This window comes from Pyrgilauda ruficollis, unplaced genomic scaffold (assembly GCF_017590135.1).
Source record: "Pyrgilauda ruficollis isolate IOZ18807 unplaced genomic scaffold, ASM1759013v1 scaffold16, whole genome shotgun sequence".
NCBI classification, from domain to species: Eukaryota; Metazoa; Chordata; class Aves; order Passeriformes; family Passeridae; genus Pyrgilauda; species Pyrgilauda ruficollis.
Window position 1 is genome coordinate 11,882,915 of NW_024514764.1, and position 23,279 is coordinate 11,906,193.

At 47.2% G+C, this 23,279-nt stretch overlaps 1 protein-coding gene across 1 annotated transcript in view; it reads left to right on the forward strand.

Annotated features, from left to right (window-relative positions):
- GSG1L (GSG1 like) overlaps nt 1-23,279 on the forward strand; it is a 47,334-nt gene that overhangs the window by 19,625 nt on the left and 4,430 nt on the right. Inside the window, exons 3-5 of the mRNA XM_041462211.1 lie at nt 11,897-12,049; nt 16,153-16,264; nt 21,010-21,177. Coding sequence (XP_041318145.1) covers nt 11,897-12,049; nt 16,153-16,264; nt 21,010-21,177 — 433 coding nt within the window. The remainder of the gene's footprint in view (nt 1-11,896; nt 12,050-16,152; nt 16,265-21,009; nt 21,178-23,279) is intronic.

The window sequence follows — 23,279 nt, forward strand, 5'->3', positions numbered from 1 at the left end:
CTTGTCATATATCTCACCATTGACATCTACTAAAAGGAGGCAGCAAAATTTGGGGCAAACAGACCCACAGTATGGTATAAATAAGCATTTCCAACCCACACTAGGAGAGCTTTTTCCTGCATTTAAGGCAGCTGCCAGCAATCTGTCAGAACCTCATAAGCCTAACATTGAATTTATTAGCTGTTGCTGGTTCTTAGTGCCAAAGCTGCTTAGCAAAATCAGCTTCATGATGGTAGATATTAACTGGAAAAAACCCACATTTTCCTATGAGAGTTTACATTTGCTATTGATAAAAATGATAGAGCAATAGCTAGTTACAGTGGCCAGGCTTTTAATGGGCTCTCACTGAGCAGATGTTTGGGCCCACAAAGTGCTCTAATTTTCACTCCAGACGTGAGCAGTAAGACAGCAAATATTTCCAAAAGCAGTTGGAAGGGAGCTGTCAAAGTAGGCTGGACCTGATATTTCAGTTCTCAGTTTTTTCTGGATTTTCTCCACAGAACTTAATCAAAGTTTTGTTGCTGCTGAGTATTTTTCTGCCGGAGGAAGAAAAGGGTGATTTATTCAGCAAGGGACAGACACTTCTGTCCCTGTTGTGCTGCCCCACCAGGACACTGAGGCTGGCACACTCCTCACCATGTTCCTCCTCCTTCCAGGGCACATTCTGTCATCCCATTCCCATGGCCTCAAATCTGTGCCCAAGAAAAATCCCCAGAGGCCACAGAGGATACATTCAAAATGAAGAAACCAAGACGAAAAATTCTGGAAAAAGTGGTTTGAAAAGTTGTGGTTTTAAAAGTTGTGAAGAAGGGGAACCATGACACCACAATGGAGAGCAAAAGGTCCCATCAATGATCAGATAAATGGCTTCAGTGACACCATAACACCACAGCTGGACACACCACAGGTGTTCCTCCTCCTGCTGTGTGGGGATTGCAGCTCCTGCATCCTTCTCTGCATGCATGCATCACTGCCAGCTCTCAGCCAGAGGGTGAGCCCAGCCCAGCTCCTTGGGCAAGAGAAATCAGCTGGAAGCAGCACTTGTGCTGGAAGCATTTTGAGAGAGAGCAGGGCTTTGCAGGAAATGTGCCCCCAGCAGTTTCTGGAATGATGCTGGTGGGGGCTGGGACCTTGCAAGCACCTGGAGTGCCCAGAGCTGGAGATGAGGAGCTCTTCCCTGTGGGGAAGTGCTGCAGGAACAGTTTCAAATGTCAGCGCTGGCTCAGAGCTTTGAGATGGCTCTCACACAAACACAGGGCAGGATTCCCAGGGCAGGCTCCTCACAGGTGTGGTGCAGCCTGGCCAAGTTACCCCAGTGCTCTGTGGTACCTGATTTTGTGGAACAATTCCACAAGGAATGGTAAGGCAGCAGGCCACCAGCAGCTGCCTGCATTGCACTGCTTCCTACCTACTGATAACTCACACACACAAAATAAACCTGGCTTTTCAGAGACCACAGAGGCTGAGGCAAGGCAAAACCCTGCAGAAGGAAAATGCTCATGGCTAGTGAGCATTGAACAGTCCAAAATCTTACAGGGAGGCTTTTTAAATGAGAGACTGTCCTGGCAGAGGTAGGAGGTGCCTCCTGCACGTCCTCTACACAACCTGTGGTGGTGCATCCTGGAGAGATGAAGCAATAACAATTCTGCATTGCCTAAAACGTGGCTGGCAGAGCTGAAGTAGCACATGGCAAACAGCAAGTAAACAAATCAAGTCTCACCTAAACACAGCACAGAAAAAAGAGAAAGCTAAGCCAGTTCTGTACATGCTCCTAAACCAGCACTCCAACAGCAATTAATGAGAACAGAAAAACTAGATACCTGATTTTAATGGATCCTGACATAATAGGTGTAGCAGAAATTTGATGGGAGAAAGATAATTAGAGGGACAATAACATCTTGCTGCTGATTACACTGAAAGACAAAGCAGATGTCATGTACTAAAGCTGAATCAGAATAACAAGGTAATGTCATTAATGAGCAACACAATCTCTGTGGATGGATTCCATGTTCAGATGAAAAATGCAGAATTGTGTTAGTGATCACCCCTTGGGACAGCTTCAGAGACAGCAGGGTTAAACCTGATAGCAGAGAAGGTGTAAGGACAGAAAACAAAACAGCAGGAGCTGACTAAAACACCATGCACAGACCAAGAAATGTTGTGTGTGATGTAGAGAAAAAAATTGGATATGAGCATGGAGAAATTAGTGGGAAGCTTGTTACTCTTGACTTACCCTTGCACTTGATTCAAAATGTTAGTAAGAGGTCCCTTGTATGGCTTGTATGGCAGACTCAGCATCCTTCAGAAGCAATAAAAGTGTTTTCAGAATTTGCGAAGAAGGGAACCCAAGAAAAGCAAGAGCTGCTTAAAATACATTAAAATGTTCAGCTAAAAGGACAACTGAAGCTTGAAATCCTGAAAACCACTGGATACACTGCAGGCCTCTGAAGCATGCACAAACCCTTCTCAGCCACTGAGTGACTGAGAGCAAATGGCAGATAATGATCAGTGTTGATAAATGCAAAGTGGGGAACATGAGGAGTCATCCTACCTTTACATATACAGTGATGGGTTCTGAATTAGCTTTTCCCCTCAGGATAGAGTTCTTGGGCGATGACAGACACTTCTACGAAAACATTAATTCACTGCTCTGCAGAGATTAAGATGAAAAAGAAATATTAGGATCATCGTAGGAACCAAAGAACAAAACAAGAAGTCACCATGCCACCACAAGCACTCATGATGTACCCACCTGCAGCTCCCTGTGAGCACCTCTCATCCCTCCCCTGCCAGCCCCAGCTCAAAGCACTGACAATAACATTTAAAGACATAGAGAGAAGAGTGACATTTATGGTCAAAAATAGGGAAATACTTGTTTGGATGAGAAGGACAATGCAGAGCAGGTTTGAGGCTAGAAAAGAGACAAACGAGACTTGTAACAGCCAAGTTAAAAAACAAACCTCCTTTTTTATGTACTGGGTAGAAGTTTCTAAGAAGAAACAAAGAGGATCAATTTTCTAAGAGGAGCATTTAGAGACCTGCATCAGTAAAAAGAAATGTAACTGGGTCTCCCAAAAGAACTGTACACTTTCCAAAATAGGCTCTATATTCTTCTCAAATACTTCCTATTGCATGGCTGTTCATATATCTGCAATAGGGTAAATCCATACCCACACAGACAAATACCTGTGCACTTACCACAGGAGAGCTATGATTAAGTATGCAGGAAAAAATGTGTTACTTGTATTTAATCTGTGTTTTCTTACACATCTGTTATGAATCACTGAAGTTGGTTTTAAAGGGCAATTAGACATACAGAGATTAAACCATTCTTACCAGCAGAATTGAAGCTAAATTCCTAATTACTCAAGGAGGAAACAGTCTTGTTTTTCACACTGGGGATGCCAAGGATGTGGGGAACACAGGTCTGAATATCATTCTTTTCTCAGCCCAGTGCTGAGGGTGGAAGTACATCACAGGCCCTGCACTGGTGGTCTTCAAAGGGAAACATTGAGCCCAAATATATTTAGTAAGGCACATGGGATAATTCTCTTTTAGAGTATTTTTCATCATCTTTTCCACTCTCTTGCTCTACTCATTATATTACTACTACACCAGGAAAAAGAGATTATGGATACAAAGATATCCCACAGTCTGCTCAGTACCACACACAGGATTCAATCTGCTTGATGCCAGAGCCATCCAAAGTCATCATCACATAGGAGAGAGTAATTTTATGAGTCACAGCTTCACCTCACCTTCCAAAACAAAGAAACTAACCAAGAGCTAAAGCTAAACAAAACCAAAACTCAGCTTTTCCTCCCTCCCCTCAGCAGTGTCAGGTATTCCTCCTCTTGTTTCCCATGTTTGCAAGGCGCAGTCTCTTGTCTGGATGCCAGCCCTTTATCTACCCTTGCTGCCCGATTCAGTTGACTGGAACAGGCAGCTTTAGGTAGCTCAGGTGGCATTTAGGGTCAGGAAGCTTGCTGTGTCTCTGGTGGCTCTGTGGTGTGCCTCTCTGCAGCACGAGAGGACGGGCAGATGGTCGGCTCTGCCGTGACGCATTAACCAGCCGCGCTCAGTCCACTGCCAGCCACAACAACATGCTCAGGGTTTATTCTTTTCACCATTTGGTATTGATCACTCCAGCATTTCTGGCTTGGAATTCCCAGTATTGGAGTAGCAGAGAAGAGCAGATGACTAAACCCATCTGAATGGCACTGGAAGAGAGCAAGATTTACATGAAGCTGGCCTCACTGCTCTTCCAAAACAATGTGCACAGCATTTCTCAGTGTGCACTCATTTGCCTTATTTTTTCCTCTATTCCCTCTTGAAGAAGAGAGATTTAAGTGAGATCCAGGTGTCAGTTCCAACAAAGTCACTACGTCTGAAAAAGCAGAGCAATGAGTCCAGAAACACAAGGACAGCAAAGACAGACTAGGACACACAGGAGCAGAACTTTTTGTTGCTGCTAACATGAGCAAGGGTAACAGCTCCCCATGTCCCTGGCTGCCACAGTGGGAATGGAGACCAAGGAGAGAAACGAATGCTTTTGCACAAAGAAGAGATTATACCTTAGGATGAAAGTTCACACCACCCAGAACCAGGGCTGGCCTTCAGACATGGTTCGTTTCCTCCCACCTTTTTATCTCCCACATGGGGTGACATCTGTCTAGGTGACTTCTCACAGCCTCTTGTGGTTTCCCAGTGTTTTGTGGCAGTTCAGGGATCTTGGGGACAATGACTGTGAACCACAGGGTGAGAGTGGCACTTTCTCCCCCAGGCAGCAGCAGCAGTGTCTGGGTTAGCAGTGCCAGTGGGGAGGGGAGAAGGTTCCATACTCTCCAGGACAGCATTGCTTGGACACTGATGTCTCCTGAGCTGCTCAACAATGCAGGACTAGCTTGTCCTTCAAGTGCCATGCTCCTGGTTTCATCTCAGTCATGCACAAGGATCTCAGTGGTTATTTAGGAGCACATATTGCTCAGCTCCACTGCTTTGAGCAGACAGAAGGGGTTTATCATATGATGAACTGTGATGCAGAAAACCCCCCCAAAGCTTCTACTTGCCCATCAGACTCTCTCAGCTCAGGGCTGAAGTGGCAGAGGAGTGACTGGAGCTGGTGTTTCACCCAGCTGGTGTCAGACCCTGGCTCTCAGGGCACACGTGTGACACTGAGTTATGAGGAACTCCAAAGCTCTCCCAGAGCTCTCTGGCTGCCTGTCTGTCCAGCCTGGTCACTTGCTCAGGGACAGTGTGGCAGAGTGTGACAGCTCAGGTGAAGCTGCTTTGGGCAGCGCCTGACCCCATGAGGACAGCTGTGCTCTGGGAAGGGCTGGGATGCAGCAGCCACAGATCCTCAGGGAGCACAGGCAGAGGCAGTGGGTGTTCCTAAGGAGGATGAATTCCACTGAGGCATTCTCAATGTGAGCCTGCCCCAATTAGGATGCTAATTTTCTGTCTGAAAGGGCCCTCAGAAATCAATACAGATTCCAGACCATTTCTTCTTGGGCGCTGCTTAGGAAGGCTGGGCTTTCAGCAGGCAGTGTCACACAGCATGGCAAGTAATACATTCATTTATAGGTTTCTTTATGCTGGAAAATTTCCAAGCCACTCTCCAAAATGCAAGACAGACATTTCCAGGCACACAATCCCTGCCTTTGCTGAGTATAACATGGTTAACATGACTCAGCAACATCCTTCAGGAATCGCAATATGATTTTCCCTGAAGAAATCCTTTAAGAGCAAACAGCTCATGTTTATGGATTCAAAATGCTTTGAAGTTGCCCAGCAATTCCTGTGTTGGCCATCTCTTCAGTGCTTCCTTGAGAACATGCACCAACACTGGATCTTTGGCAGTCATTTCCATGGCCTGACCAGCCTGAAGGAGCATCCAGAAGAGGATTTCATTATTTCATTTGGAGATAGGACCTCAAAATCTGGCGTCAGATCCCGTTGGCATAGTGAGCTGGCACCAAAACCCAACTTTTCTGATTTGACAAGTATGCATCAAACTCCATGGCTGCATGTGACTGTAGGTGGTAGGAGGTATAGATGTGATTTAAACTCTCCAGAACTGGTTTGCTGGCCTCATTAATCTCAAAAACTCAACAGTAATTGAAATTATGGAAGTCTGGCATTCCAGACACAGCAGCAAATGTTTCTTTATCATCTGCACATAATCCCCTTCAGATGTCATCCAAGTTCTTGGTGTTTCAATCCAAACTGCTAACATGCCCGAGAATGGTTTTAATAATGCAACACAAGAATCATCTTGGGATTTTGTGGGGAAGGAGCACAGAACATGTCAGGCTTGACAGGGCTCAGTTTAACCAGAACTCTCTCAGTGAACTGTTGCTGGTCTGTGTCAGGAAATGGCAGTGGATTTGAACAAGGAATGAACTTTGGGTATCAAGCAGTCAAACTGAGCTCAAACCTCCCGAAAGTCATTAACAACGCTGTTCTTTGGGTTCCTTCATCAGGAACTCACTGAATGCCTCGAGCTCTTCTAAGCAGAATTCCCATGCTTTTTATCAGAATCCCTGTTCCACGGGAAGCTCAGCACTGGAGCTCCCTGGCTTGGTGCTCCATGGTGGGAGTGTCCACTCCCAGTGGCGAGTGAAATTATTTCAGGTTCTGGGAAGAACTTGGTGAGACTTATTGCAGGCTGAGGTAAAGATTCTTTCTCTCTCTATCAGAAGAAATGTTCCATTTGTTTGTTTCATCCCTTCAGGACTGTCTGCAATATCCCTTTTCTAACATCTCAGTTCAGGCAGATGCACTCGAGTTGAGTAGAGCAGAGTTGCACTCAGACCTGTGGATCTTCTTTCAAAATGCTGCTGCTCTCTGCTGGCAGACAGAAAGGCAAGGGACTGATCCTGCCAGATGGCTCATGGAGAACCTGAGTGCCTAAAACCCCTGTGATCTTGTGGGTAACAGTTCTCCTCTCAGCCACAATGAAGAGCATGTTCACTTCACTGGAGAGTACTGGAAAATTAATTTCCTTGTAACAATGCTGCTGCAGGGCCTAAGCCCTTGAGGAGGTGACACTGGCGCTTGCCACCATGAGCTCCACAGAGAAGACAGACTCTCACACACTGGTTAGGAAATAACAAAGTTCAGAGACACAAAGCCCTTTAATGTCCCAGCTACTGCACTGATCTTCGTCCTGCCATGGGATCAGATGATATGAATGTGATATGATTCCTTCTGATGCAGGAGCCCTGTGATATAGGTTGATTTCTGTGAAATCTTTTGGAGTGTCCCAGTTTTTTAACCTCAAATCCTGCGTGAGAAGCTGAGCCCAGGTCCTGCACTTTCAGGGATTTTGCTTCACAGGGAGGTTGTCCTGAGGCCGGTGACCCCTTTTCCTCCAGGAAAAGGCTCAGGTGCTCAGGTTCAGAGCAATCCCACCTGGGACATACAGCATATCTGTGGGTGGGAGCAAAGGTCCAAAGTATCCCACAGTGCCCAGAAGTGGCTCTGTCATTGTCACCAGCACTGCTGAGGGGTGACAGACTGGCTGGTGGAGACGCACCAGGGACAAAAACAACAGGAGAAGTACCAACAGGAGAAAAAGTACCATCAACACCTCCTATGTTAGAACAGGAGGTGTTGATGGTACTGATGTCAGTGGTCATCCAGATCACAGTGCCCACCCTCCTGCAGCTTCTCAGAGACCAGGATGGGCCCAGACACAGGACAACAAGTTGGTGTTGCACAGAGAGTGACAGGACAGCGAGACAGGTCCCTGCCAGCTCCCGGCCAGAACAGAAGGGAACATGCAAACCCAGCACGATTTTCTCACCTAAAAAAAGCCCAGCAGGCATGAGGAGGACTTGACAGCTGTCATCCTCTGCATTATTCCAGGGAATCCTGGAAAGATTGGCTGAACACATCGTGTCCTGGTGCTTGCATGCTGGGTGGGCTGCTCACACACACCCACCCTCGTGTGTGTGGGAGTGCCACTGAAACCATTCTGGGTTTGCTTTTGCTTTAAAGTCCGAGACTCTCCTTTCCTGGGAGGTCTCACACTGGAATGTCCTTGGCACAGAGGCACATCCCAGCTGAGCTCCTCTCCAGCCCCTTCTCTGCACAGGCAGAGTGGGTTTGTTGAACAAACAAATGCATAAACAGGATGGAGACCAAAAGATTAGAGGAGTCTGATGATTGATGAGAGTACAGATCCTCAGGTACAGGCCATCCAGGTGGAAGTCTCTAAGTGAACCAAGTTCTGACTCTTCTGAAGGAGAGATTTTTCATAGAAGCTGAGTTAGGCCAGACAGATCCCTGGGGCAGAGGACACAGGCTGGAGGGGAGTACACAGACAGAAAAGATGACAGCAGAGAAGATTGGAAAAGAGAAAAATACCCTGGAGATCTTCTTCCCTGTCACCTGGAATGACTGAGGTCCCCTCAAGAGAAGGAGCTCTCTGCTTTGCAGGAAGGAGGCTGTAAGAGGTTGTGAGTGGAAGTGATGCCAAGTGACTGCCTCATGAATCTCATGTTGAGAGAGGAGCAGTGGGAGATCACTTCACCAGCAGCACAGAACAGAAAGACTCTGTCTCCTGAATTAATAACCTGAAGCAACTGTTCTGCTTCAGGCAGCCACACGAAAATCCAAAATTCATACACAAGTTGCATTTTCTGGGTGTTATTATTTCAGATGAAATTCAAAATCAGAGAAGCAGGACAGGACACAGAACTATTCAAACACTGCATGTGGGACTTGCCTTTCCCCACATTAGATGCACTAAACAAAAGGCTCAGAGCAGGTATTCAGTAACACCATGGAATAAGGCAAGAGAGTTCCTTGGTAGATACAAACAGGTCCCCAAAAAAGCAGTAATTGACTATGCCTCCCACAGCAAACTCACCCAGCCTTTGTGTCTCATCAGAAAAAGGATTTACAGGAGAGCAAAACTCACGTCTCATTGAGCTTTTCATCATTTTCTTGCAAGATGATCCTGCTGGCAAAGCCACTCTTAGCCCAGCCCTTTGGAAGGGAAGCCAAAGCACTCCCTGTGGCATCAGCCACACAGTCAGGTGTTCCTCCCTCCTGCTCCTTTCTCCTTCCTTAGGAGAATAAAGGACACCAGCTGGCCCCCAGCCCCCCCAGGCTCAGCTCCCAGAGCCCTCCTGTCCCTCTGAGTGTGTCCCCTTGCAATGGACACACACCCAGGTGCTCCCACAGGGACATGTGCACCTCCCCAAATCCCCGTTCCTTCCAAAATCACTGCACTGGTGCCTGCAGCACCAGCTTCAGGCCCTGGGCCATAGGTGGACAACAGGTAGGGCGTGCATATATAGAGCTGAGTACATCACCTGAACCCCCAGGACCATCAACCACACCCCCACGACCATCAACCACACCCTGAGGACCATCAGCCAAACCCCCAGAACCATCACCAAACCCCCAGACCCCTCCTGCAGGGCTGCACTCAGCTCCTTGTTCCCCTCTCTGTAGGTACCTCCAGGATTACCCTGGCCCAGGAGAAGAACCCAGCATTTGTCCTTGTTAGATGTCATCTGGTTGGTGACACACTCAAATCTACCAAGATCTCTAAGGACCCTCCATTCTCAAGGGACTCAGGGTCTCCTCCTGATTTAAGATCACCAGAAACAAACCTCCTTAAGAGTGTCCAGGTCATTGACAAAAAGATCCAAGAGAATTGGCCCTAAACCTGAGCACGCCAGCCTGATGTTACCCATGGACTGCAGCTCTTGGAGCCCAGATGTTCCCCCAGGGAAGCAGAGCTGGAGCCACACCACAGTGCTGAGCTGCAGAGAGTGTTTCAGCACTGCCCTGGAGTGCACAGAGCACCAGTGGGGGTCCACAAGGCTTGACTCAGGGCAAGAAACACCTGGGCAGGTGTGTTGTACGTTAATATTTCAAGTATGGGCTGAATGAATTACAGCTCATTAGTTAGGGCTCTCTGCTGCCTCCGTTTGTGGGTCAGGTTTGCATCATCTAATTATTCCAAACTCAAATTATTCCATCATTCTCTCATCATAGACATTGCTGGTTTGAGAAAATGAGGCAAAATCCCTCCTAAACCCTGCTGTTTCTGCCCTCTCTCACTTGCATTCGTTTTTGGAAGAGTGTGCCAGTTGCCTGATACCAAATTGACTAAGAGGAGTGAGATAAGCAGCTGTTTGCTGTTGATAGATGCAATATTGCACACACAGCCACTGTGAGCAATTAAAAGCTTTATTTATTGCTATCTCTGTAGTGTGGTTTAAGAACTCAAAAGGTCAGCTACAGTGGCAACAACGAATAGCACATATTAATTAGATGTAATTATAAAGATTCCCGGACAAAATATGAGCTGGGATCAGCCTGGTCACCAAGAGGCCACTCAAATATTTGATAAAAATGAGACTGCATATCTGGTTTGATAAGCTGGACTGTGGGCTTTATCACACATGTGCTCTGTCAGTGAGGAGAGAAGGTATTAATATAAGTGAAGCCTGTAGCAGTCTCTATGGTTACAGCTAACATTTTCTAATATAAGCCATTGTCTTCAGATGCTTAACTTTCCATGTTTCAACTGCTTAGGCTGAAATTTTCCATCACTGCTCATTGTTTCCAGGTGAATTCTCTAGCAATCAGGTTAGCAAATGTACTGGAGAATTCGAGCAGATTCTCATGCTGAAACAGCAATTGGAAATTGGGCAGGGACTCAATCTTCTCATCTGTTCCCATCCTCTCCAATTTACCCCATGGCTTGGTGACTTTCAAAGACTCAGCAGATCCTGCTGGAGGTTTTGTGCTGCTGGAATTCCCAAAGGTGACATCTCCTGGGGGTGCATCAGTCCCTGCTGGGCACTGCCCCGTGCTCCCAGAGCCCCTGCCCTGAGCACTGCCCCGAGTCCTGAGCTCCAACAGGGCCCTGACCCTCAGGGCTGCACCCAGGGGCTGAGGAAACTCCAGCCAGGCATTTTTGCATCTGCAGCTCCTCAGCTGAGCATGTTATAAACATCTGTGCCTACCCTGCTGCAATTGTGGCAGTTTCTGGGTCAGTCCTGTGGCACAAACCCTGTGAGAACACCCCATGTGAGACCAGCCATCCTGCAGGGCTGTTTCTAATAACAGCCCTCAGCACTAGGCTGTGGCAAGAATTTTATAACATGGACTGAATTTATTTTATTTGTGGAAAAGAGGCATCCAAGGCTGTCCAGCTCCCAGCAGCACACAGGCAGTCAGGTACCCAATGCCATCACCTCCCTGCGTGGTGGATTGTGCTCATCTAAACTGTGGAACAGGTGGGGAAATTAATTCTGTGAGCTGTGCCTTGGCTCAGAGGAGCCAAGAGGTTCTCACACGTACCCACAGAGGTTCTGTAGCCAAGCTGAACAAGAACAAGCAACAGCTTGTTCTTTCTGCAGTGTCTTTACCACCCTGCCACTCTTCACATCTTCATTCACTGCTTTTTCTGTTTTTCTGAGTTTGGGCCGTGGTTTGCTGAGTTTAAACTCTGTGAATCACAGAATCATTAAGGCTGAAAAAGACCACCAAGATCACCAAGGCCAACCTTTTACCAAATGCCCCCATGTCCCCAAACCACATTGGGAAATGCCACCTTCACTTGTTTTCTGAACATTTCCAGGGATGGTGACTCTGCCACTCCCCTGGGCAGACTGTGCTTAATGACTTTCTCAGTAAAGAAATTTTTCCCAATATACAGTGGATGTGATAAACATTTCAAAAAAAAAAACAAACAAACAAACAAACAAACAAATTACAATTGGCGACCTCAAAAACCACCCAACTTTTTTAAAAAATTCCTAATACACAGTTACTCCTAGACATTCCGGATCTCCTGATTAATTTTTGCCAACTCTGACCTCTTGCAAGTATTCCCAAGTGATGACAGGTTGCTGCTCTTTGCCCCCAGGTGTGCTGTGGCTCTCAGTGGTGTCCGAGGTGTTGTACATCATGCTGTTGGTCGTCGGGTTCAGCCTCATGTGCCTCGAGCTCTTTCATTCAAGCAGTGTCATAGATGGGCTCAAGTTAAATGCCTTTGCTGCTGTCTTCACTGTGCTTTCAGGTATGAACCTCCCCTTCCCCTTTTTACCACCACTAAGCAAAATTCCACAACTTTGAGAGAATAAAAAACCGGAGGCTCCAAGACTCTCTTATCCCCATTTAGCTATCGCAATTTTTCACTGTAATTTTTTGTTCCTTTGGCATAAAGACTGTATGATAAATTCTCCTCTTGCCAGGGAGAAGTGAATATCCTCATTCCTGATTTCACAGCAGCAGTGCAGTAATTATCCTTCCCCAGCCTGCACAGCCATTACCACAGCTCCAGCCTCAGCTCCATTTGCAGCATCATCACACTCATTTTCCAGAGGAAAATTAAAAACATGTAAAGCTGAAAAGTCTTTTTTCTGTGTTAATCCTGAAAGCAGGTGAAGGCTGGAAAACCAAAGAGAGGAGCTCATCTTGTTAATTAACAAAATTGAGAATGAAAAGGGTTCTAATGCTGGCACTGAGGAGCAGCCCCAGGAGTGGCTGGGACATGCACATCTCTCAGAACAGCTTTTTGGGCTGGTTTTGTGCTCAGGCTGTACTTGGGACCCTTCACCATATGAACTTGAGGAGTTCACTTCTCTAAAATAACTCAAACTACGTGGTTAAGCGCCCCTTGACTTCCGTGAAGCTTTTTCTGGCTAAAAGCCCCACTTTCCAGGATTTATACAAGCAGCCAGGGTGCTCATGTGAGCACTCCTGCATGGACCTCTCTGGCAGAAAGAATTTCTGCAACAGAGGTGCATTTTATCCTGCTGTATTTCAGGCTGGAAGACATTACAACAGGCAGTGTACATTCTGGGAAGGACTTTTTATCTGCAGGGAAAGCTGCAAATGGTGAAATAATAACAAAAAGGAAAGGTCAGAAGTAGAGCTGAGTGACAAAAACATCTGATAAGAACTGCCAAAGCATATTTTTTTCAGCTTTGGATATAATCTGGAACTTAAAAAAAAAACAAAACAAAAAAAAAAAAAAAAACCAAAAAACCAAAAAAACCCCACCAGTTCCATTTTCAAAATCAAACTATGTGGATTTCTTCAGCATTCAATCAATTACTTCCATGCTGTTCCTCTCTCCCTTCACCATTAACTGCAGTTTTAAAGTTTGGTAGGAATGATGAAGTTTTCTTTCCTACACAACTTTCTATTTTTATTTTGGCCTTCCCTCTTTCTAAGTACATTGCCAAGATAGTCCAAATATAAACTTCAAAATTTTACAGGGAAAAATGATAGAGGAATTGAAACAAGGATAAACCCCAAACCCCAGTACATTGCTAGCTGTTATTTTCAATGGCAGGGATATCAGGGGAAAGAAGAAAACTATATTTATTTAAGCTTAGCATATTTATAATGACATAGCTTAATAGAAATTAGGTAATGAAGAGGACTTTCCATTGGAGCATAACACTCCTCATTAAATTCATGGTTGAGCTCCCTCATAAAAGTGCAATGAGATCTCCACACTCTTATAGCTCAACATCTAAAGTTTAGGAAAAAATATCCCAACAGTGTGGTCACTTATTGTTGTTTCTATGAGCCACTAAAAAATATCCCACAACATCACAATTTTGGTATCCCTCTTAACCTTCCACAAACTGAAAAACTTACATATGCCTCTTGTGTAATATTTACAATAAAACATTTTCATTAATGTGATATATTCCACAAATAGCATTTCTAGTATAAATATGGGAAAATGCTTTAAAATACATTGTCGTTTCCAAATTTCCTTCATCTCCAGCTTTCCAAAGCTCCTTAATTTCTCCCATTACTGACACCTCCAAGCAGCTCTGGTCCTGCAGGGCTCAGGATATCCAGCCAGCTATGAATGCTCAGTGTTTCTGCACTGCCAGCCACTCCAACACTCCACATCACCAGGATTTTCCACCTGCAAACACCTCTTGCCCTGGAGCCTGCATGGGCACAGGCATTGTGCCCTCCCTTCCCAGCCTCAAGCAACCAGCTGGGGCAAAAGATGATCCTGGGCATGGAGCTTTTGTTGGTTTGTGGTACAGGCAGCTCATTTTAGCTCATTAAATGTACAGCAAAGAGGACCAGAGGGTTTCCTCACAGGGCACAGCTAAAATAGACCAAACCAAAAGTGCATGAAGCAGCACAACAAAAGTTTTGCATTATTCTGCTTTAGTTTGGATGTGGCACAACAGCACCAACAGCCCTGCCAGATGCATATCCAGCCCCATCCCACCCTGGCATTAGGCAGATAAAACAAAGAACCTTTCCAGTGTTTGCTGGTGACCTCCTCCTCCTCACCTGGATCAGTGAGTGTCACCTCAGCCTCCCACACAGCCACAGGGCTGAAGGTGGCTCAAACCCTGAGCAAGGTTTGCGTGACAGAGCCCAGCAGCTCAGCCCTGCTGAGGCTCGTCCTGCCTGTGTCAAACCTCCTGCTGCCTCTGAGTGACTGTGACAGGTCTCAGGGCAGGCTGTAATGTTTTATTAGGGTTGAAAAATTACTGACAGGACATATAGAAACAGCATACTCCAAACTTAAGATCAAGGCACAACTGTCAGCTGAAGAAAAATCCACTGATTTAAAAAGTTCAGCAAGCTCCAGGTGCATTCTGGAAATTAAATAGAACCTGGATAAAGCAAGGTGTGCAGCACTTTGCTGTGCTCCCATTAGGCCACCCACCCTGCCCAAATCTCATTTCTCCTGGAGTGAATTGCTCTTTCCACCTCCTATCTTTGCAGTGTGTCACTCCAACACGAGGCAGCTGAGCAAATCAGCCCAGCTCCCTGTAACACCACGTCTTCCCTCAGCCTCTGCACTTGTTTGTATCAAATCTGACATTTGTCTTGCTGAAGGTCCTGCTCAACATGCCCACAACACAAACATTCCCCTGCTTCCCTCCCCCAGAAGTGCCCTGAATCATCCACATGTCTGGGGAGGCTAATTGAGTGGTTTAGGTTCTAAGAGTAAGAAGGAAAGAAGAGCCAAAACTTGGGTGTGGTTGGGGGAGGGAAATCAGGATCTTCCATGTATGGGAAGGGCAACCATAATAAAAATTAGATGGTCAGAGAAAACAGTGAATGAATGGTCAAAGTGTAGCACACAGACCTCACTGCACCCACCATGGCAGAATGTTGGTATTTCTAAGTGCCCTGAGCTGCCACTTCAGCACAAGAGGCTTTTGCACATTTATAGATCCAAGAATCATTTGGGATGCAGTGGTCCAGCCCCACCTCCTTAGCCTGAACCCACACTTTCCAGAGCTTGTTGGGGATCATCACCCTGCACAGCCCAGGTGCCATGGCAGGAACATCCCAAATTACCGTAGCTAGAAAATTCTCCAAGCCTCAGAGCTGCTCCTGACCATCACTGCTTGAAAAGTGGGGTTTGGTTTTCCTCAAAGGGCTGTTTAAATATAAAGTTCAGGGGTTTTTTTTTTCTGTTTAAACTGCAGGACTACAGTGGCCAGCTAAAGGCAGAGCCACTCAGGCCACCCTGTGATTTACTGCAGCCTTGTTCTTTAACTTCACAAGGACTGCAAGTCTGATCCTCACCCAGTGCAGTTCTCTCAGTGAGCTCTAACACTGTCCCAAAAGCATCACCAGCCCTGCACCACCAAAAGTATCCCAATGGGCTCCTCTCACCACACATCATCAGAACCAAGCTCACTTCACTTCCTGGTGCAGCTTCCAAGTGCTTTATGAGAGTTCAAATTCATAAATCTCAGCAACTGCTGGGACAGAGTATGGTTGTGTGGCGTGACACACTGAGCCTGCACTGCCTGAAGAAGCCTCTCCTCCTCCTCTCACCTGGGCCTGTCTGTGATGGGCTGTGAGATCTCTGTGGGTGGCACACCCCTGGTTTGCAGCAGCAGGGTTGGTGGGGATGCTCCTTGTGCAACATTTTCTTCAACGATTTTCTTTCTTCAACTCCTCTCTTAATTGAGAATTCAGAATGATGTAAAATAATGAGCTCTCAGTCACATCTTTCCTCTGCCCATGCAGCTCCCTCCTCCACAGTAGAACAGGAGGCATAAAAGTACAACAAAGACTTTTTTGGAGCTCTCAAAGCATTTCCAGCAGTAGCTCCCTCAAGAATGATAAAAAAACGTTGGCACAAAAATTCCTGTTCTAATCCCTGCTTCCCAGGTCTCTTGGGGATGGTGGCACACATGATGTACACTCAAGTTTTCCAAGTGACAGTCAGCCTTGGGCCAGAGGACTGGCGACCACACTCCTGGGACTATGGATGGTCCTTCTGGTAAGTGTCACCCCACGTTTGTCTCTTTTCTCTCTGGAGCTGTTCCATCAGCCTGTTGGGATGCTGCACACATCGCCTCCAATCCCAGGAACACCCTGTGGATTTCCAGCTGCCAAACCTGCAGGAGCACGAGCCCCCAGGGCCGAGCAGGTTTGGAGGTGTGGGGACAGGTCTGTGCAGCAGCAGCTGTGCTATCAGCAGGTACAGAGCATTTGTAAATAAACAGCACCCACAATTACCAACACAGATTGAGCACTCTCATTAAAGTTCAATTTAGGAACATAATTGCCATGGCATTTCTGAGACTTTGAGCTTCCCCCTCCCCCTCCCCCCTTGTTTTTAATTAATGTCTCAGTTGAACCTTAGGGTGCAGCTTTGAGCCCAACTGCAGAGGAAGGTGCAGTGTTCCTGGCATGATGAGACCTCCCTGTGGATCATGGGGAGAAGGCTTGGGAACATGGACATGGCTTTTTTTTTTTACCTTTCCCATTTATCTTCTAAAATCACATAAAACTAATTTTGCCCAGACACAGCAACTGTGTTATATTGCTTGCGCGTTTATAAGAAGCTTACCAAGAGCAGGAGGCTGTGGAGAATAAAAATACCTGCAAACAACATCCCCAGTCCTCCAGAGGCATCAGCCTCTTTGGATGGATAGGGAAAATACTTTCTTCTTGTAATTTCTAAATATAGCACATTATTTTCTTTCCATCTCAAAACAAAGACAACAATCTTTGCTAACACCAACAAGTAAATACTTCTTATGCACAGCACTGCAGGGAATCACAAGTCTTTCCTTCTCACCTCTTTCCACTGTCTTTCATAGGAAGAGTTACTACCATTTTAGCAACATATTACAAAATACAAATCACATTGTATCTAAAACACAGCTTATTTGGTGTCTCAATAATGAATATTTATTGCATGTGATAATGGACTTGTAAATACATTGCATTCACATATTTATAATATTTATATTAATATTTATAACAACTCTGTCACAATAATTGTATAATTTTCAATAGATTTAAATAATAAGGCATATTTGTCTTCAGTAATCTATTTTGTAATTTACTGCAATACTCACACTTCAAAATGTTGTTAAATGTCTTGCATGATAAACACTCATTAGATTATTCTCCTTCATCTTGTGCAAGCCAAGAGCCCCATGGCTCAGAGTGGGCACCAGGGTCCCTCAGGGCATCCCGAGCTCTCCCTGGGCCCACTCATCCCACCCACACTCCCTGCTGGGAGCTCTGTCCCACAGAGATGGAGCTGGTGTCTCATGGGAGATGGGGCTGGGAGCCAATGTCCCATGGGAGATGGGGCTGGGAACCAGTGTCCCATGGGAGATGGGGCTGGGAGCTGGTGTCCCACGGGGGATGAAGCTGGTGTTCCATGAGAGATGGGTTTAGGAGATGTGTCCCATGGCAGATAGAGCTGGCAGTCATGTCCCATGGGAGATGGATAGCAGATGGAGCTGGGAGCCGTGTTCCATGGGGGATGAAGTCCAGACCCCAGCCCTGTCCCAGAGCAGCCTCTCCCTCAGCTCTCCCTGGGCAACCACAGCCAGGGAAGGCCCAGTGGGCTTTGGTTCAAGGACCAGGGCTGCCCCTGGATTGGGTCTCACTGTGGAGGACTCTGAGATACTCACAAGCAGGGAATTATCTGGGAGCAACATCCCCTCTGCCCGAATTCCTGGGATGAGAGCTCTGCTTCACTCCACACAGCCACTCTGGGAGCTGAGCTGTCTCCAGCCACTGCAGCCACAAAGCTCCTTCTTGCATTTAGCAGTCTCCCTCCCTTCCTTCCCTGATGCTTCCAAGACAGCCCATTTATCCATGCAGGATGTGAGGCATGGTGCAAACACAGGCTCGGCTGGGCCAGGGCTGAGCAGCAGCAGCATTTTCAGCCTGCAGTGGTGCTCAGCCTGGGGACAGCCATGGGGGTCCCTCATGCCATGCTACTGATGGGTAGCAGACCTGAAAAAGGAAGGACTGGAGATCAAAAGAAGCAAAATCAAGGCTTCTGCCTTCCAGGTAACACTGAGCCAGCACTGTTGTACAGACCAGAGAACCTCCTCCCCTGGCAGCACCCAGACTCAAACACCTTCTTTAAAAAGGGTTAATTAAAAATGCTGACCCAGCCTGGTGGAAAACCACACATGTAGGAATTATTTTCAGACCTGGGCTCTGGTGATGTCCTGGAACATGAGCTTTGAGAAGCCCTGAGCCAGCTGTTGTCACCACCACCCTCAATTCCAGACGGCTGTGAATGTGCCACTGCAGCCCCCAGCCACAGAGCAGGGCCCAGAGAACTGAAACAGCCCTGGCAAGTGGGGCCAGGGAACACTGTCCCCAAGGCCCCGAGCCAAAGGGCCTTGGGGATCCACACTGCCATCCCTTTCCCAAGGGCCAGTGGGAAAACCAAGTTTTCTGTGACTCCACTTCCCCTCTATCAAAAGGGAATGATAAAAACACCCCTCCCCACAACGAGGAAGGGCTGCTTATGGTCTGCTCAGGTGTCTCAGGGTGGTGTGTGTTGTCCTACCCCATTCCCAAGCCATTGGCAAAGCCTGGAGGTTGTTCTGGGCTTTGGCACGAGTCAGGAATGCCCAGGGCATTCTCCAGACTGGGGATTTCATTGCCCCTGAGGATCAGGAGATGTTTGAGTTCAAACTCTCTAAAGCAAATAAATATAAAAAGCCTGAGCTGTTTGAGCCATGGAGGAACCTGAGAGCCCAGCCCTGAGCTCAGCTGCAGGAGGATCTATGGGTGCAGTCCCAGCACATCTGGGGCACAGCTGGCACAGAGTGTTAACAACATTGCTGTTAAAGAGGCCTTCACCTAAGGCAGGTGTAACTCCTAGGGTAGGACAACCACTCTTTACAATTCAAAATAAATAGCATTTAACCAAGGTGCATAAAAACTAAAGTACATCTATCCTAATTGCCTAATTACTGTGATTTCCCAAATGCCAGGCACTGAGAGTCTTCATTCTGTATTTCCTTCTCTGAACCTTTCAGCACTTCTGATTTCATCAGAAACCATCAGTAACATCCAAGAGAAATTCTCCCCAGGCACCTCCCAGGCACAGTGTGCTTTTGGCTGCCTTCTTCCTGGATACTACTCTGGAGCCCAGTTGGAAATGTTTGCAGCTGCTGGAGCTCTTCCCCACACCCTTCGTGGGAGGCAGACTCAGGCAGGCCAGGAAGATGCTGTGCCTGGCCACTCACACCTAGCACAAGCTCCCTTCCTGCTTCTCCCCCCAGCCATGGGAAACTTCAGGGAACTTTGTCACCCCAGGGTCACTACATTTCCTTCTCATTTGATTGCATCTGGCAAACAGGTCCAAAATTGACAGGGAAAGAGCTGCCTCCACACATCACATTGCCTCAGGAGTCCCTGCAGGACTTGTTATAAGCTGAATTTTGAAATCATTGAAATGAGCCATTTCTGTTTACTTGAGCCATTTTTTCCCCCAGATTTTTCAGTCCATGAATATGTGCTCTTTTTCAAGTTTTGTCTAATTTGAAATGAGAAACTGCTTCCTTGTCTGCAGGTCCTTTGCAGAATGGGAAAATAGCTCATGCTGAGAGCTGTGTTGACAATGCGTATTTATAAGATAATGCTACTGGGGCTGGATACTTTCTGCTCTACATAATTCACATCAATTTGTTATAGAAAAAGTGCAAAAAGGAGCAGGTAAAGTGTCTCACCATCACAGGTGATGGAGTTAATCCAGCTTGCTTAGGCAGCCACTGTGAACTATGTGTAGCCAGAGTTGATGGGCTGAGTGTGAAGCCAAGGGGAGCTGGAAGGCAGAGAAGCTCTGCAGACAAAAGGAGAAATTCAGGACCTGGTTTTGCAGCCTCATTTCATGCTCAAAAAGCATCTCGACTCCTTGGGGCCATGAGTCCCTCACCAGCCCCATCTGAACTTGAGGTCAGGGAGAACAAGAGAGGCTGGGGAGAAACCCTGTCCACAGGCAGGGAACAGTGCAGCTCCCAGCTGACCCTGCTCGCCAGCAGACCCAGGACAACGCTTGCTGCTGTTCCAGCTTGGCCCTGGGCCAGTCTCTTATTTTCTTCCCCTCTCCCTCTGCCTCCCTGTGCTCCTGGTTGGTACTTGCAGGTGTCCTGGCCCTGGCTTGCCAAGGTTGGCTGGCACTGCCTTCACTCTGGGGGAGTCAGCCAGGAAACTCCCAGGCTGGTGATCTACAAAATGGAAGTGTTGTCTTCTGTTCTGGTCAGGCTTTCAGAGACCAGGCAGAAGGCAGGAAGGCCAGAGGTGTCCATGAACCAGGAAAGAAGGAAATACAGTAGTCTGACAGAGGCATGAAAAGCAGATTAGAAACCATCCCTGCAGTGGCATTGCGGAGCCAGTGTCCCAGGGATGGGAGAACTGCTCCAAAAAACTCTCTGACATTGCTCCCTCCAGGAGTGTGTGGGGTTTAGCACTTGTCTGCAAGGCTCTGGGGCATTTCAGAGGAGATCAGGAGGTGTCTGGCCATGGTGGCACTAAGTGTTCACCTTAGCACAGGGTTCTCCATGGCACGAAGGCTGTGCCCATCCTCCTGCCTGCCTGAGCACAAGCCACAGGTCTCAGGAGGTAGGATGAGCTTAGATGAGATGGGTTTGTCACCTCCAGCTTCCCTGCCTGCTCCCACCTGTGTGTGTGTGTGTCAGAAATATGGCATGAGCTGCTGTGTAACCCAGCTCTGTCTGCTGGTTTCTCTCTCCACAGTCTGGCGTGGGGCTCCTTCACCTGCTGCATGGCGGCCTCCGTCACCACGCTCAACTCTTACACTAAGACTGTCATTGAGTTCAGACACAAGCGCAAAATCTTTGAGCAGGGCTTTCGAGAAGAGCAGAACTTCCTAGACCAGGAAGCCATCAAGTACTTCAGAGAAAGGTCAGTGCAGTCAGTCACTCCATCAGGGGAGGTTTCCATGGACTCTGCTGGTTTCAGAAAACCCAGGCTCTCACCCACTTCAGCACTCGTGGGTGAGACTCTGAGGCACCTGGAAAAGGTGTGTGTGAAAGGCAAACTCAAAAGGTCCTCCTTGGTTTGGTTTTTCATAAACTTTGTGCTGCCACAGTGCCCACCCTTTCTCCTGTACTCATTAAAATCTTTACAATACGCACCCAATTCACAAAAAGCCGTGCTGCCAATGTCAGCTGATTTTCCCTCTCTAGAAAGGTAAAATTGTGGGGGTGTACTGAAGGTGACATCCATCCTTCCTCAGCACGTGCAAAAGGCACCTCCCAATAATCCCAACAGCTGCTGAGGCATTTTCCAGCCACCAGCAGGCCACTTTGGAGCTGCCATCTCCCACATGTGGTCCCATGCCCACAACCCATCCCTGGCTGCTTTGCACGACCCATCCTCTGGAGCAAATCCCCCCAAACTCAGCAAAACACCCACACGGTGCCACCCACCCAGTGCCACCCACCCTGCCACCAGGGTCTGAGGTGGGCTGGAGGCCTGGTGGGTCCCAAGGCCCAGAGATGCTCTGTCACCCTGCCCAGCAGCTGGCCCTGTGGCTGCTCCAGCAACCTCCTGCCCTCATTCTTTGGAGAGAAAGTTCAGGCTTTTTTTTTTTTTTGTGAAAAAACACCAATCCTGGGCTCACACAGCAGGGATGGGCTCCACAGGGGGATGGATCCTCTCAGGATGAAGAGCTGAGAAGTACAGAAAATCCTCACCAAAATCTATGGCCTGAAGTGATACAAAGACATTTTGGGGGCAGGAAATACAAGCAGGTTGCATTGCTGTTTGTCAGACCAGTGGGGCAGTTTCTCCATGGTGGAAGACAGTGGTTGGGAAGCTCTGAGGGGACAGAAGGTTTGGAATGATCAGCATTTCAGCAGCAGAGTGAGGAGCTCTCTTGAGAGGGCAGAACTAGAGAGCTTCCAGGATTATTGCTTTCCCTTGGTTATCTCAGTCATTATTCTGTTGTTGCAGTTATCCCTGTGCTAACGTCCAAGTTTTCACTCTACCTTTCAGACAGTCTGGAAGGAAAAGAGAAATGAGGCAAACAACCATGATTTTCCTAATTTTGCATTTGAACATGACAGTGAATTCTAAAAAATTCTCTGTGGGAGAAAAGAAAGCCCAGACACAGTGAAGAGGAAGGGGTCAGTGTGTGCCTCAGGGTAAATCAGCACTAAGGGAGGGAAGCCAGACAAATTTTTGAAGTGAGAATTGCAGATAGGAGCTCAGGAGAATTATAAGGAGCAGAGTTAGATTGCAAGATGCTAAGTTAGATTGGAGAATGCTAAGGAAACTTGTTGAAGTACCACTACTGGAAGAGTAAATAGCAGGATATATTAATGGCCCAGAGGACAGGGACCTCTCTCTCTCACATGGGCATTGTGGGTTTGGTCTGGGCTCCTCCTGCCCTCACAAGATGACACAATTCCACCCCCAACAATTCCCTCCTCGGTCACCTCCTCCCAGCCCTTCCACACGCACTTGGCACACTCAGCTCAACCATGTGGTGTTCCCTAACTTCATGATTATGACTTTCTTTTTTTATATCACATTATTTTAATTGTTGTATCTGAATACATAATAGGAAGCCCAGAGACAGTGTTACCATGGGATCATTCTAGAGATTCAAAGCTGTGCAGCAATATACTAATTTTTTTTTAATTTTTAAAGTGATCATATTCATGCTCAGCTTCAGTGCTGTGCCCTGGGGATGCTCTGACTGCAGGGGTCATGGGGCTGTCCATTAACAACACCCTGTTGCTGCACGCTGTGGGTGCCCTCAGTCCCACACAACTTCCCTGAGCTCCCATCTGCCTTTGCACAAATAGAAAATAAAATAAATCTTCTTTCCTTCCTGTGCACATACCCAGGGATACTTCACATTCCCTCCTACTCCTCCACCTCCATGTTCCTTTTCATACCTCATGAATAAAACCCTCCAGCCTTTCCTCCTTCCAGTTACTTTGCAGATATCTTCACCCTTTTTGCCTGCTCCTTTGCCTCAGTGCAGAGCCAGCACC